At 49.1% G+C, this 16798-nt stretch overlaps 1 protein-coding gene across 3 annotated transcripts in view; it reads right to left on the bottom strand.

The window, feature by feature from the left end:
* LOC119942223 (lysosomal alpha-glucosidase-like) overlaps nucleotides 1–16798 on the bottom strand; it is a 49205-nt gene that overhangs the window by 22639 nt on the left and 9768 nt on the right. For 2 of the 3 annotated variants that reach the window (XM_038762876.1, XM_038762875.1), the window contains exons 2-3: nucleotides 2180–2719; nucleotides 1761–1906 (exon numbers count right to left, since the gene is read on the bottom strand). In XM_038762876.1, the coding sequence (XP_038618804.1) occupies nucleotides 1761–1906; nucleotides 2180–2716 (683 nt within the window). In that variant the 5' untranslated portion in view covers nucleotides 2717–2719. Of the gene's footprint in view, nucleotides 1–1760; nucleotides 1907–2179; nucleotides 2720–5065; nucleotides 5130–16798 lie in introns of those variants that run through there. The other variant, XM_038762877.1, reaches the window with a different exon arrangement.

The raw sequence follows: 16798 nt of genomic DNA, 5'->3' as shown, positions 1-16798 counted from the left end.
ACACCAGTGCAGGGAGGTTCACTGGCAGATTACAAATGAGACATAGGGAGAGAATGGCGAAAAACCTGGATAGGACTGATCGTGAAAGGGCTGGCACACGCAAGGCAACAACAGTGATGGCATTTTTGAAGCATTTAATCCACGCCAAGCACTGAGAAGTGCTGGTGTTGACAAGATAATCAGATGGAGTCCAGTTTCTGTCCCACAGGGGGCTCACAGTCGAAGGGGTGGGGGGAGAATAGGAATTGAATCTCCATTTTACATATGAGAACAGAGAAGCACAGAGAAGCTAAATGACTTGCCCAAGGTCACAAAGCAGTCAAAAACCTGGCAGAGCCAGGACTAGAACTGAGAGTCTCCTGATTCCCATGTTCTCCTGGTGCCCATGGTCTCTTGATGCCCATGTTTTTTTCAAGAGGCCAATGGTGGACTTCTTGGGCTAAGTACAGTGGTCTGCATCCAGTATGTACTCAATAAATATGATTGACTGTCTGATTGTCTGACTGACTGTGCTACTAGCTCAGGCTTTGCTGGGCTCTGCTTCTCAACCTAAAGGGAATCCTTTCCCTAGGCGCTGTGCTCCAAAGCACCTAAATAGCAACAGCCTCTGCCCCAACTCCCACCTCTCAACCCTGCAGACAATGGGGGTGGTGAGGTCAGCTGGAGCCCTGCCCACAGGGAACATTCTGCCGGGAATGACAAGAATATAACTTCACATCACCACCAACCAACTCCCAGGGCAGTCTGCCAGTCTGCCACCTGCGGAGAAGCCTGCCACAAAGCAGGGTTTGGGGCCACTAAGACCAGCCCTTGGTAGCTACAGAGGCCACGTGGGCTAGTGGAGAGGGCCTAGAATTCAGGAGACCAGATTCTGATACCAGCTCTGCCACTGGCCTGTTGCGGGAGGCCTTCCCCAACTAAACCCTCATTACTTCTTCTTCCACTCCCTCCTGCATCGCCCTTGCACTTGGATTTTCATCCTTTATTCGCCCCTCCCTCAGCCCCATAGCTCTTACATACATATCCGTTATTTATTTATTCATATTAATATCATTTATTCATTCAATCAATCATATTTATTGAGCACTTACTGTTGCAAAGCTCTGTTTAGTGCATGTGAGAGTACAGTATAACGACAAACAGACACATTCCTGCCCACAGTGAGCTCAAAGCCTAGAGGTGGAGATAGACATCAATATTAATTAACATTAATGTCCATCTTCCCCTCTAGACAGTAAGCTCTAGACTATGGGCAGGGAATGGGTGGCCCAACTCCACTATATTGTGCTATCCCAAGTGCTTAGTGCAGTGCTCCACACACTGTAAGTGCTTAATAAATATGACTGATTGATCGACTGATCGTGGACAAGTCACTTAACCTCTTTCTCTATGCCTCAGTTTCTTCATCTGCAAAATGAAGATAAGATACCAGATGTCTCAACCTCTTAAGATATTGAGACCCTGAGGGACAGGGACTGTGACCGATCTTATTAACTCGCATCCCCTCCAGCATTTAGCACAGTGCTTCGGCAGCTATTGAGAGCTCAATATACTTTATTATATGGCTAGCTGGGGGAAGGTGGAGGGACATCTGTGCCTCCAGATACAGCTGGCATGTGCAGTCCTGAAGGGTAAGGTTCTCCTGCCTGCACACATGCAGTGTCCTAAGGGCGTGGACTAGGTCTTGAAAGGGCCTAGGTCCTAGGAAAGAAGGCAAGAAACTAATCGCAAAGGTGATAAAGTAGAGAAAGAAAGCTCACAAAACAACGCCTGATCCTCGGCGTTTCACCAATATCCCAAAAGGTTCCCGGGAGAAGTCCAGGATGTACAGGGGGTTCTCAGCTCTCTTCGTGGCTCGGGGAACCTCCAAGGGCACCTCATATCTTGGGCTGGTGGCGTCGGTCAGCTGAAGAGGAGCAGAGGGTGGGAGAAGTGAAGGGAGTCAACCTGTCCACGGCCTGGGCAGGTAACGCATCCTCTCTGTCACCCAGGGCAAAGGGTGGGGGTAGGAGGTTCCTCTGAGCTGGCTGATAGCAGACTAACCACTCCACCCCTAGTGTCTGGTCTCCCTGCCTCTCTCATCCAAGCTTGTCAGCCCCACTGGAGAAGGGAGACTTTTGGTGAGAAGATTACGGCCTGGACCGACTGACCCCCGGGGAGGACACCCCCCGCCACTGACCTTGATGTGGAGCCGAGCGTCCATCTCAAAGTCCACCGTCAGGCGCAGCTCCGGCACGTCCCGGGGGTAGTAGGCCGGCACCTTCCTCACCAGGGTCCCCTCCAGGCCGACAGCTGTCTGCCTCACGCTCTTCAGGGTGTAGCTAGGGAAATCGGGAGGGTAAAAGCACCAGGGCGGCCCCGCGGAGCCACCGTCCTGCAGGAAGCAGCACCCCCGGCCCAGGCAGAGCTCCTCGGTCACCACGGTGTCCCGCTCGGGATAGCAGTCGAAGCGGTGGGCCTCGGGCACGGAGCTGCATTTTGGGGGCGGGGTGGCCACTTCCAGCCGGCCGAGGGCCCAGAGGGTGGCTCCCCCCAGCAGAACGGCTCCGGCCAGCAGGGCGCTTCCCAGCCACCACAGCGGCGGACCAAACTTGGGAGGACCAGCAGGCTTCGGGTGCTCCTCTTCCTCCTCATCCTCCTCCTCTTCCTCCTCTTCCCCAAAGGGCCCTGCGGCAATCTGGGTCTCCCGGAAGGGCAGCTTGTGGTAGGCTTTCATCCTCTACAACACAGGAACAAGAAAGAGGCAAGAGATGGTGAGCAGAACTCAGGGTGCTCAGCAAGTGGGGAGCGGAAACCTTTAGGTTTGGGAGGGACATCAGCACAGGTTGTCGAGGTGCAGAAAGGAGCCACAGCTGGAGTCGGGGCCACCCCATTTCCCTTACGCTCTGGGTTTCCAACTCCCAGCCTCCAACTCCCAGTCTGCTTCTGACCGACCACGGGGTGAGATCGACAGACGGAAGAGGCTGTTCAAGGTAAACGCAATGATGATTCCTGAGGGGCTCGTCAAGGGCAGGGAACGTGCCTGCTAATTCTGCTAACTCTCCCAAACGCTTAGTACAGTGCTCGGCACATAGTAAGCCCTCAACCAATATCACTGATTGATTCATTAAGGCCAATGTCTTGGGGCTTGGAACCTGAATCGTTGCTTCTGGGGTCAGAGCTGAGTTGTACTCCATCGATCAGTGGTATTTTTTTGAGCGCTCATTGCGTGCAGAGTACTGTACTAAACACAGGAGGACGTACAATACAAAAGAGTTGGTAGACGTGTTCCCTGCCCAGAAGAAGTCCAAAGGGAGAACAGCGATAGATGAAATCCACCCAAAAGTCAGAAACCTCATTTTAGCTCAGTTTTTTTTTACCTTCTTCCCAACCCACTTTGTCAAAGCAGTTTCCAGACAGCCTACTGACAGACCTGCATTCGTTCTTCCTTCCCCACTGTTGGTGCAGATGCTAATGAACACGGAAATGGTTAGAAAGCAGGTAAAGCATGAGGCGGGGGAAGCCAGATTGGAGACCCGGAAGGCGAGGACTCTGAGTCAGAGTGGTTCAGCAGGCCGCTCCAGGTCTGGAAATAAAGCTGGGAATCCAGAATCCATTTCTGAACCGACTCCAGAGGGAGACAGGAGAAGGGGGAAAGAAGGGAGTTTGGTGCCCATTACTGAATGGCCCTAATTTTTGGCATGGGAAAGCTTCTTCTCCACACTGGGGGAGAGGGATGAAAACGCACGCACACAAATACACACACACACACACACACACACACACACACACACACTCTCTCTCTCTCTCTCTCTCCCTCTCATTCTCTCTTTCTGGAGGGAGCTGTGGAACAAGGAAGCCTTGCTTAGGATGGGGAGATATGCATGTTTGAAAGCATTGGAGAGTGAACCATTGAAGATGGTGGTCAAGGAGGGAAGATGAGACAGGCCAAATGTTTTACTAAAGTGTGAAAAGATGAGGTCAGAGACCCAGGCGAAGGGGGTTGACTTTAAAGGGAGAAAGGCAATGTCCACTTATACTGCTGGGAAGGATGGGAGAGTCCAAGACAGAGCAAGAGGAGGGTGGGATTGACTAGGTGCTAGGGACATTTTACAGAGCTCATGGCTGATGGTTTTGATTTTCTCAACAAAGTATGTGGCCAAGTCATTAGGGACAAGAGATGGGAGATGCAGGGAGATGAAGGGTTTGAAGAAGGAATTAAAAGCCTGAAACAGCTGGTGTAGGCAATGGGAGCTAATAGGGATGGAGAAGTATTGTTGCTGTGCAGAGGAGAGGGTAGCGTTATAGAAAGTGAGGATGAATTTGAGATAGAGAAGTTCACCTTGACGTCTGGCTTTCTGCCAGCAGGCTCTGAGGCACAAGCGTGGAGGGAAAGTAGCGTGCAGATGATCCAGGGCTGCTATGAGATTGGCAGAAGGCCAGGGGAGTGAGAGAGGTTAGTTCAGTGGAGAGGGCAGAATTGAGGGCGTGGATTTGTGTTTCAAGAGAAAGAAGGTTGGGTACGGAGACCAAGTGGAGCATGATGGACTTGGGAAAATTGAAAGATTGAGAGGGTTGGGAGGGGAGTGTCAAGGGATCAGAGGTCTTTGTGGGAGAAGCGGAGAGTTTTGTGTGGAGGGGTGTGCATTACTGCTGTACCTCACACCAGAAAATGCTCTGCAGGAGAATTAAGCAATGGCAAAATGAATACTTGCTGCCTAAACCATTTCCCTTGAAACACCAGTCCTCTACTGAGACTCATTAGTGAAGGCACAATAAGTTCGACACATAAAAACCTCTTCCCAACCCGGGGCACTCTTGTCTGAAGTGGTTTCCTAGGGCCACGTTACAGCTCCACTTTCCCAGGAGGGTTCAGGAAATCAGCTGTCAACTTCGGCTGAACCTAGACCCACAGAGACTGCTGCATGCCTCCAAAACCGTAGGTAGCCGTGACCCGCAAGGGCATGTGACATCAGGGGCTGGGCTCTTTCACTCATGTTCTCTATCCTTCACTAGGGACTGAGAGCCTGCCGCAGTAGTCCCTGGACACAGGATACCCGAAAGTGCTTCGAGTCCTGTCGCTTACCGCGTGACTTCGGTCAAGGGACTCCTCCTCTCAGAACCTTAGCTTCCCCATCTGTCCGAAGGAGATAACACTCTCAATCGCCCTCCGAGGATTGAGAAGTGACTCAGGGAGGGCCGAGAAGCCCAATGGCGCGTGAAGTGCACGCAATAATGATGCAGATAATCAAGGCAGCTGGTTGGGTGTGGACGACCACAGAAGGGACAGCAGGGGAGGTCTTATCATGCTGTGAGTCCTTCTGGGAACTGGCTGATTTGTTTAAAACTCCTCGTGTAGTTATCACCACAGCAGCAGGAAACTCACCTAAGACAGCTTTGCATAAAGGAACCCACACACGCCTTCCCTGACTAACCTCTTTTCTGCCCACCCTATTCTCCTTTCCTTCTACGTCATCTGTGCACTTCAATTCATTCCCCCTAAGCACTTTGATGCTCACCCAAGCCCCACAGCACTTCTGCAAACTGACGCTCTGGTGTTTCCTCCTCTCTGCAATGTACTTAAAGGTCAGTCTCCCCCATTCGACTGTAAGATACTCAAAGGGGAGGTGGGGGGGAGATTGTGTCTACCTCCTCTACTGTATTTTCCCAGACCCTCGCTGAATATCACTGACTGAAGAAGAAAAGTGGAACTGAATCTGCAGGAGCTCAGAACCAACTGAGTAGTAGTAATAGTATTTAATAAGCACCCACTATGTACAGGGCGCCGTATTAAGCGCTGAGGCTCCCAATAATAATAATTAATAATAATTGTGGTATTTGTTAAGTACTTACTGTGTGTCAGACACTCTACTAAGCGATGCGGGGGACGGGGGGATGCAAGTAACCGGATTGAACACAGTCCCTGTCCCACGTGGGGCTCACAGTCTCAATCCCCATTTAACAGATGAGGTAATTGAGGCCCAGAGAAGCAAAGTGACGTGTCCAAGGTCACATAACAGACAAGTGGCAGAGCAGGATTCCTGGCCACTCCCCCAAGTTCCCCCTCCCCCGTGGTAGCTTGAGAAGCAGAAAGTGCCAAAGGATGCCTGGATTTAGCATAGCTTAACTGGTGAAACAAGAAAAGAACTGCAACAGCACTTCCTGAGTAACGGCCACACATCTTGGCTTTTCCTAGAGTCGCAGCTGAACATCCAATCGATCAGTGGTATTTGTTGAGCGCTTGCTAGGGGTAGAGCACAATTCAGGCAGGCTGATGCTATGCATTGACAAAGCCGGGAAGGTAACCTCCTGAACCCCCCTTGGAGAACCCAGTAGAAGCTACAGGATTGTCTCTATCTGTTGCCGAATTGTACTTTCCAAGCACTTCGTACAGTGCTCTGCACACAGTAATGCTCAATAAATACGATTGAATGAATACAGGACTCAGCTTTGTCACTTCTCACGTTGAATAAAGGCTGGCCTATGGAGAGGGCGTGGGTGGCGATGCTGTCACAGGCTTGTCAGGGAAGCTACGCTTGCCCAACTCTGGCTGGGCAATGGAAAGTCCAAGGACGCCCATAATGGAATGGGCTGGCCTGGGCCATCGACACCAGTGAAGAATTCTAACCAGAAGACCAGGGCGCCTTTGCTTTGAAGCAGGTGGTTGGGGGAAATCCTCAGTACAATGCTCTGCACATAGTAGGTCCTTGATAAATACTACAGTTTGAGCCGATGATTGATTGAAAAATGTAACCAGACTGGGGCAGTTCCGCATTATTTGGTCTGAAGGAAGGTCAGTAGGTTGAAGAGGAGCCAGCAAAGGCAAAAAAAAATCTTTTGAATTCAAAGTGATTTAAAAAAAAAATAACTGCCCCAAGAATGTTGGACAGTCTCAAAGGAGTGGACCACAGTGAGGAAGGAAATACGGCCAGGTCAGATTGTTCTGAGGAACAATTAGAAAAGTGATTATGGTTTTTAGGTCACACACTGCTTTGGAATGTAAGCTGTTGAAGGGCAGGGATGCATCCTCTGCATGGTCTGAGCAGTGAAAACATTTGGGACTCTTAATAAAAACATTAAGCTTGATTACAGAGAACAGCAGTAGTAAAAAAAAAAAAACAAAAACTTCAAAAAGCTTTTGATTGTTTACTTCCAAGGGTACACCCTGTTTACTCTCCAGAGACACAACTGTTGTGGGCAGGGAATGTGTTTGTTTATTGTTATGCTGTACTCTCCCAAGCATACAGTGTTTTACACATAGTCAGCACTCAATAAATATGACTGAACGAAATGAACCAAATCATTCAGCGGGGCTCAGTGGAAAGAGCCTGGCCTAGGGAGTCAGAGGTCATGGGTTCGAATCCTGACTCCGCCACTTGTCAGCTGTGTAACCTTGGGCAAGTCACTTAACTTCTCTGTGCCTCAGTTACCTCATCTGTAAAATGTGGATTAAGACTGTGAGCCCCACATGGGACAATCTGATCACCTTGTACCCCCCAGTGCTTAGAACAGTGCTTTTCACATAGTAAGCGCTTAACAAATACCATCATTAATTAATAATTAATTAATTAATTAAACCATACATTTGATAAACTGAAAGGTGATTTATTTCCACTAAGCCAGGGTTAATGTTATGACCGACTCAATCAATGGTATTTACTGAGCCCTCACTGTATGCAGAATACTGTACTTAGTACTCTCACAAGTGCTTAGTACAGTACAATAGAGTGGGTAGACACAATCCCTGCCCACAAGGAGCTTACAGTGTAGAGGGGAGATAGGCATCTAAAATTAATTTCAGATAGGGGAGCAGTAAAATATAAAAATTACCTACGTAAGTGCTGCGGGGTTGTGTGTGGGTGGGGTGAATATCAAAAGGCCTCAAGTGTACAGACCCAAGTGCATAAAGAACTCAGAAACGATGGCCAATAGGGTGGGGAAATGAGAGGCTGGTTAGATTTTAGTATGGCTCTGAAGGTGAGGAGAGTGGTGGCCTGACAGATATTATTCTGTGGCATTTATCGAGTGCTTACTCTGTGCAGATCACTATATTAAGCACTTGGGAGAGTACAATACAAAGGAGTTGAATAGGAAGGGGAAGGGGGTTCCAGGTAGAAGAGAGGACACGTGCAAGGCGTCGATGAGGAAAGATGAGATTGAGCTACGAAGAGTAGGATGGCGGGAGGAGGGAAGGGTGAAGGTTGGGTTGCAGTAGGAGATCAGCGAGGCATGGTAGGATGGGGAGAACTGATTTGCATTTCCTCATTCTTCTTTAACAATACTTTCCACCAAAACACTTCACTAGCCCAACTCAGCACAGGCTACTTCGGACAAGTAATTGAACCATTCTAGTCCTTCCCTGCTCCATCCGTAAAATCAGGATAATAATGTTTGCCCCTACAGGCTTCCCATACATTTCCAGGTATAATCCACCACCTAATCTAGTACGGTGAGGCCTTGGGCCACAAGCCATTGACCATCATGGCAGGAAACCCTAACCACTCCTTCCCCTCCCCACAGCACTTGTATATATTTGTACAGATTTATTACTCTACTTATTTTGCTTGTACATATTTACTATTCTATTTATTTTGTTAATGAATGTGTGCATATAGCTATAATTCTATCTGTTCTGACGATTTTGACAACCGTCTACATGTTCTGTTTTGTTGTCTGCCTCCTCCTTCTACACTGTGAGCCCATTGTTGGGTAGGGACTGTCTCTATACCTTGCCGACTTGCACTTCCCAAGGGCTTAGTACAGTGCTCTGCACACAGTAAGCGCTCAATAAATACGATTGAATGAATGAATCAGGGGGCAAGTAAAGGGGAAGAGCGGCAGGGCCCCAGTGGTCTTCAAAGCCTGACCTCTCTTTCCCATCAATGCCCTGCCACTGAGAAGCAGAAAGCAGGTGGAAGAGTAGGGGAGCCTTTAACAACTTCAGAATGTTAGAGTATCTCAAACAGGGGAAGATCATGTGCTGCTCTGAACTAACCTGATGGTTAGTTCATTTGCTATTTATTATATTTGTTGTTTACATGTTTTAAATATTTCATTTTAAATAGTTTCTATGTTTGGCTTCCCCTCTAGATTGTAAGCTGACTTTTATCCACTCTTCTATGTGAAGTATGCTCCCAAGGGCCTGCATTGCAGGCACGCAGGAGTTGATGATGATGATGATGATGGCATTGATAAAACAAGATAAAAGTGCTTGGAGATCTTGGAGAGAGTCAATCAATCTAAGGGATTATTAATATTACTTGTAGGGTAAAATCCCTTGTCCCTATATTTGGAAACCAGCCTATTACAGAGATGGATTGAAGTGGCTAAATTTCATCCCTCCCGTGACTGCTCACTCTTGTACCTCTCTAGAACCCCACCTTTTTAACCTTCTTTCTTTTCATTCCAAAATTCCTTCATCATCGTCATCCCTACATTTTTTCTGAGAATCTACTTGGGTCCCATCCTGAGTTGAGAACAGAACAATTGGAAGCCCTGTTATCAATCAATCAGTGGCATTTAATGAGTGCTTACTATGTGCAGGGCACTGTATTAAGCACTTGGCAAAGTACAATAAATTATTGTCAAGGCACTGGTCTGCTGTCTGACTGTGGGCAAATCACTTAACTTCGCTGTGTCTCAGTTACCTCATCTGGAAAATGGGGATTATGACTGGGCGCTCCATGTGAGACATGGCCTGTGTCCGATCTGATTAGCTTCTGTCTACTTCAGCGTTTAGAATAGTGCCAGGCACATTCCTTCCTTCCTTCAATCATATTTATTGAGTGTTTAGTGTGTGCGAAGCACTGTAGTAAACACTTGGGAGAGTACAATACAACAATAAACAGACAGTCCCTGACATGAGCTTGCACTCCAGAGGAGGGGGACGACATTAATAAAAATAAATCAATTACAGATATGTACAAAAGTGTTGCGGGGCTGGGACGGGTGAGGCAGAAGGGAGAGGGAGAGGAGGAAAGGGGGGCTTAGTCGGGGAAGGCCTATTGGAGGAGATATGCCTTCAATTAGGCCTTGAAGCGAGGGGAGAGTAATTGTCTGTCAGATATGAAGAGGGGAGGCATTCCAGGCAAGTGGCAGGAACGAGGATGATAGGTCAGTGGTGAGATAGTCAAGAACGAGGAACACTGAGAAGGTTGACATTAGCGAAGCGAAATGTGCGGGCTGGGTTGGAGGAGGAGAGTAACGGGATGAGGTGGGAGTGGTGATCGAGTGATTTAAAGTCAAGGTAAGGAGTTTCTGTTTGATGCGGAGATGGGTGGGCAACCACTGGAGGTTCATGAGAAGTGGGGAGACCTGTCCCAAACGTTTGTGAAGAAAAATGATCCAGGCAGCAGAGTGAACTATGAACTAGAGTGGGGAGAGACAGAAGGCTGGGAGGTCAGCAAGGAGGCTGATACAGTAATCCAGGTGGGATAGTGTGAATGATTGGATTAACAAAGTAACAGTTTAGGTGGAGAGAAAAGGATGGATTTTAGTGATGTTGTGAAGGTGGGACAGACAAGTTTTAGCGATGGATTGAATATGTGGGTTGAATGAGAGAGGGGAGTCAAGGATAACAACAAGCGCTTAACAAGTACTATTAAAAAAAACAAACACTAAGACCTGACTTTTTCTTCATTTACCTTTCCAGTCAATATCTGCTCAATCAGTGTTCTACACCAACCAGTTGAGAAGCAGTGTGGCCTAATGGAAACAGCAGGTCTTCGAGCCCCGATGTGAGACATAGTCTGTGTCCAACCCGATTATCTTGTATCTACTCCAGTACTGAGCCCAATTACCATTCAGTACACAGTACATATTATAGTATACTACATTATTCATTCAATCGTATTTACTGAGTGTTTACTGTGTGCAGAGCACTGGACTAGGCACTTGGAAAGTACAGTTCGTCCCAGCACAGTTAATACTTAAAGTACACCACATTAGTACTACTCCACAGTGCTTGACACATAGTATGCACTTAACAAATACCATCATTTTCAGCTCACCGCGCCCCCCTTCCTTACTTACCTAGCTGATTGCCTATTTTACAGTCCAGCCCACACACTTCACTATGTTACTAACTGTGGCTCCATCTCATCTAGTTTGCCACCGACCCCTTTCCCACATCCTCCTTCTGACCTGGACCTCCCTGCCCCTCCACATATGGCACACCACCCCTCTCCCCACCTTCAAAGTCTTCCTAAAAATCATATTAAAAAATAAAAAATAATGATGGCATTTATTAAGCACTTACTATGTGCAAAGCACTGTTCTAAGCACTGGGGAGGTTACAAGGTGATCAGGTTGTCCTACGGGGGCTCACAGTCTTAATCCCCATTTTACGTATGAGGGAACTGAGTCCCAGAGAAGTCACGCAGCTGACAATTGCCGGAGACAGGATTTGAACCCATGACCTCCGACTCCAAAGCCCAGGCTCTTTCCGCTGGGCCACGCTGCTTCTCCTGAGGCCTTCCCCAGTGAAACCCTCTCTCCCCCACCTCCGTCTCCCCTTGGAATAAAATAAATTCTATTTATTTTATTTTGTTAATATGTTTTGTTTTGTTGTCTGTCTCTCCCTTCTAGACTGTGAGCCCGCTGTTGGGTAGGGACCTTCTCTCTATGTTGCCAACTTGTACTTCCCAAGTGCTTAGTACAGTGTTCTGCACACAGTAAGCGCTCAATAAATACGATTGAATGAATGAATGAAGGAGAAGCAGCACGGCTAAGTAGAAAGAGCATGGGGTGGGGAGTCAGAGGGCGTGGGTTTTAATCCCAGCTCTGCCACTTGTCGGCTGTGTGACCTTGGGCAAGCCGCTTAACTTCTCTGTGCCTCAGTTACCTCATCTGTAAAATGAGGATTAAGACTGTGAGCCCCACTTGGGACAAACTGATTATGTTGTATCTATCCCAGCACTTAGGACAGAGGTTGGCATCTAGTAAGAGCTCAACAAATACCATCATCATTATTGTTCTCTATGCAATGGGACACGCACTCTTTAAGCACACGATATTCACCCCACCCTCAGCCCCAGAGCACTTTCCTTTATCCACTTTATTTATATTATTGTCTTCTCCCCCTCTAGACGGTCATTTATTTCTACTGATGCCTGTTTACTTGTTTTGCTGTGGGTCTCCCCTCTCTCTTTATTGCTGAAATATACTTTCCAAGCGCTTTGTAGGGTGCTCTACTCGCAGTAAGCGCTCAATTCTATTTATTTTGTATTCCATTTATTTTATTTTGTTAATATGTTTTGTTTTGTTGTCCGTCTCCCCCTTCTAGACTGTGAGCCCGCTGTTGGGTAGGGACCGTCTCTACATGTCGCCAACTTGTACTTCCCAAGCGCTTAGTACAGTGCTCTGCACACAGTAAGCGCTCAATAAATACGATTGAATGAATGAATGAACGAATACGATCGAATGAATAAGATCCCCGGGAGCAGGAAACGTGTTGCCTTGAATCAATCAATCAATCAATCGTATTTATTGAGCGCTTACTATGTGCAGAGCACTGTACTAAGCGCTTGAGAAGTACAAATTGGCAACATATACAGTCCCTACCCAACAGTGGGCTCACAAGCGCTTAGTACAGTGCTCTGCACACAGTAAGCGCTCAATAAATATGATCGAATGAATATGAGTAAGATTCCCGAGGGCAGGAAAAGTGTTGCATTGAACTCTCCCAAGCGCTTAGTTCAGTGTTCTGCACTCAGTAAGCAATCAATACGCTCAAATGAATGAATAAGAGCTCTGAAGTCAGGGAACGTGTTGCACGGGACTCTCCCAAGCGCTTAGTACAGTGCTCTGCGCGAAGTACGCGTTCAACAAATACCAGGGATAATCAGATGTTAATCAAATATCTCGTCCCTCTTCCTTTTTGCTTTCCCTCCCCCGTGTCCATCCTTACCGAATGGTACTTTCCAAGCGCTTAGTACAGTGTTCTGCACTCAGTAAGCAATCAATACGCTCAAATGAATGAATAAGAGCTCTGAAGTCAGGGAACGTGTTGCACGGGACTCTCCCAAGCGCTTAGTACAGTGCTCTGCGCGAAGTACGCGTTCAACAAATACCAGGGATAATCAGATGTTAATCAAATATCTCGTCCCTCTTCTTCCTTTTTGCTTACCCTCCCTAGTGTCCATCCTTACCGAATGGTACTTTCCAAGCGCTTAGTACAGTGTTCTGCATTACTGGGAGCCCGTTGTGGGGCAGGGACCGTCTCTACACGTTGCCGACTTGTACTTTGCAAGCGCTCAGTACAGTGCTCTGCACACAGTCAGCGCTCAATAAATTCGATTGAATGACTGAATGTTGCCTGTCTCCCCCTTCTAATAATAATAATAATGATGATGGTATTTGTTAAGCGCTTACTACGTGCGAAGCACTGTTCTCAGCGCTGGGGGGAGGGGGTACAAGATGATCAGGTTGTCCCACGTGCGGCTCACATCCCCATTTTACAGATGAGGTCACTGGGGCCCAGAGAAGTGAAGTGACTTGCCCAAGGTCACACAGCAGACATGGGGCGGAGCGGGATTAGAACCCACAACCTTTGACTCCCAAGCTCGGGCTCTTTCTACAGAGCCACGCTGCTTCTCTATGATTCTCTTCTAGACTGTGAGCCCATTGTGGGGTAGGGACCTTCTCTATCTGTTGCCGATTTGTACTTCCCAAGCGCTTAGTCCAGTGCTCTGCACACAGTCAGCGCTCAATAAATACGATTGAATGAATGAATGTTGTCTGTCTCCCCTTCTAGACTGGGAGCCCATTGTGGGGTAGGGACCGTTTCTATTCATTTAATCGTATTTATTGAGCACTTACTGTGTGCAGAGCACTGGACTAAGTGCTCTATCTGTTGCCGACCTGGACTTCCCAAGCGCTTAGTCCAGTGCTCTGCACACAGTGAGCGCTCAATAAATAGGGCTGACTGACCGAAGCATTGAGTGTTTAGTCCAGTGCTCTGCCCACAGTAAGCGCTCAATAAATACGACTGACTGAAGCATTGAGCGCTTAGTCCTGTGCTCTGCCCATAGTGGGTGCTCAATAAATAGGACTGACTGATTGACTGAAGCATTGAGCGCTTAGTCCGGTGCCCCGTGCACAGTGAGCGCTCAATCAATAGGACTGACTGAAGCTTTGAGTGCTTAGTCCGGTGCCCCGCCGACAGTGAGCGCTCAATAAATAGGACTGACTGAAGCATTGAGCGCTTAGCCCAGTGCTCTGCCCATAGTGAGCGCTCAATAAATAGGGCTGACTGAAGCTTTGAGTGCTTAGTCCGGTGCCCCACCGACAGTGAGCGCTCAATAAATAGGACTGACTGAAGCATGGAGCGCTTAGCGCGGTGCTCTGCCCATAGTGAGCGCTCAATAAATAGGGCTGACTGAAGCATTGAGTGCTTAGCCCGGTGCTCTGCACATAGTGAGCGCTCAATAAATAGGACTGCCTGAAGCATTGAGCGCTTAATCCGGTGCTCTGCCCATAGTGAGCGCTCAATAAATAGGCCTGACTGACACTGACTGAAACATTGAGCACTTAGTCCGGTGCCCCGCGCACAGTGAGCGCTCAGTCCGGTGCTCTGCCCACAGTGAGCGCTCAATAAATAGGACTAACTGAAGCATGGAGCGCTTAGTTCGGTGCTCCGCCCATAGTGGGCACTCAATCAATAGGACTGACTGAAGCACGGAGCGCTTAGTCCGGTGCTCCGCCCATAATGAGCGCTCAATCAATAGGACTGACTGAAGCATGGAGCGCTTAGTCCGGTGCCCCGCGCACAGTGAGCGCTCAATCAATAGGACTGACTGAAGCATGGAGCGCTTAGTCCGGTCCTCTGCCCATAGTGAGCGCTCAATAAATAGGACTGACTGAAGCATGGAGCGCTCAGTCCGGTGCCCCGTGCACAGTGAGCGCTCAATAAATAGGACTGACAAGCATTGAGCGCTCAGTCCGGTGCCCCGTGCACAGTGAGCGCTCAATAAATAGGACTGACAAGCATTGAGCGCTTAGTCCGGTGCCCCGCCCATAGTGAGAGCTCAATAAATAGGACTGAAGCATTGAGCGCTTAGTCCGGTGCCCCGCCCAGAGTGAGCGCTCAATAAATAGGACTGACTGAAGCACTGAGCGCTTAGTCCGGTGCCCCGCGCACAGTGAGCGCTCAATAAATAGGGCTAACTGAAGCATGGAGCGCTTAGTCCGCTGCTCCGCCCATAGTGAGCGCTCAATAAATAGGACTGACTGAAGCATGGAGCGCTTAGTCCGCTGCTGTGCCCATAGTGAGCGCTCAGTATATAGAACTGACAAGCATTGAGCGCTTAGTCCGGTGCCCCGCCCAGAGTGAGCGCTCAATAAATAGGACTGCCTGAAGCACGGAGCGCTTAGTCCGGTGCCCCGCCCATAGTGAGAGCTCAATAAATAGGACTGACTGAAGCATTGAGCGCTTAGTCCGGTGCTCCGCCCAGAGTGAGCGCTCAATAAATAGGACTGACTGAAGCACTGAGCGCTTAGTCCGGTGCCCCGCGCACAGTGAGCGCTCAATAAATAGGGCTAACTGAAGCATGGAGCGCTTAGTCCGCTGCTCCGCCCATAGTGAGCGCTCAATAAATAGGACTGACTGAAGCATGGAGCGCTTAGTCCGCTGCTGTGCCCATAGTGAGCGCTCAGTATATAGAACTGACAAGCATTGAGCGCTTAGTCCGGTGCCCCGCCCAGAGTGAGCGCTCAATAAATAGGACTGACTGAAGCACGGAGCGCTTAGTCCGGTGCCCCGCCCATAGTGAGCGCTCAATAAATAGGGCTAACTGAAGCATGGAGCGCTTAGTCCGGTGCTCCGCCCATAGTGAGCGCTCAATAAATAGGACTAACTGAAGCACGTAGCGCTTAGTCCGGTGCCCCGCCGACAGTGAGCGCTCAATCAATAGGACTGACTGAAGCACTGAGCGCTTAGTCCGGTGCTCTGCCCATAGTGAGCGCTCAATAAATAGGACTGACTGAAGCACTGAGCGCTTAGTCCGTGCTCTGCCTATAGTGAGCGCGCAATATCAATAGGACTGACTGAAGCACTGAGCGCTTAGTCCGGTGCTCTGCCCATAGTGAGCGCTCAATAAATAGGACTGACTGAAGCACGGAGCGCTTAGTCCGGTGTCCCGCGCACAGTGAGCGCTCATTAAGTAGGACTGACTGAAGCACGGAGCGCTTAGTCCGGTGCCCGGCGCACAGTGAGCGCTCAATACATAGGACTGACTGAAGCACTGAGAGCTTAGTCCGTGCTCCGCCCAGAGTGAGCGCTCAATAAATAGGACTGACTGAAGCATGGAGCGCTTAGTCCGGTGCCCCGCCCACAGTGAGCGCTCAATAAATAGGACTGACTGAAGCATGGAGCGCTTAGTCCGGTGCCCCGCCCATAGTGAGCGCTCAATAAATAGGACTGACTGAAGCATTGGGCGCTTAGTCCGGTGCCCTGCGCACAGTGAGCGCTCAATAAATAGGGCTAACTGAAGCATGGAGCGCTTAGTCCGGTGCCCCGCCCAGAGTGAGCGCTCAATAAATAGGACTGACTGAAGCACGGAGCGCTTAGTCCGGTGCCCCGCGTACAGTGAGCGCTCAATAAATAGGACTGACTGAAGCACAGAGCGCTTTGTCCGGTGCCCCGCGCGCAGTGAGCGCCCAATCCTTACGCTCGAATGACTGAATGAGTGAGTGAATGAATGAATGAGTGAGTGAGTGAGTGAATGGTGCGGGGGTGGGGTGAATGAATGGAGCGTGCGGCGCGGGGGCGGGCCGCGGTGACGCGCGCTGACGCGCGATCCCGGAAGCGGAGTGTCAGAGC

The sequence above is a fragment of the Tachyglossus aculeatus genome, chromosome 21 (assembly GCF_015852505.1).
Source record: "Tachyglossus aculeatus isolate mTacAcu1 chromosome 21, mTacAcu1.pri, whole genome shotgun sequence".
In the NCBI taxonomy this organism is placed as follows: domain Eukaryota; kingdom Metazoa; phylum Chordata; class Mammalia; order Monotremata; family Tachyglossidae; genus Tachyglossus; species Tachyglossus aculeatus.
The sequence above is the reverse complement of the archived record's forward strand: the minus strand, read 5'-3'. Positions and strand labels throughout refer to the sequence as shown.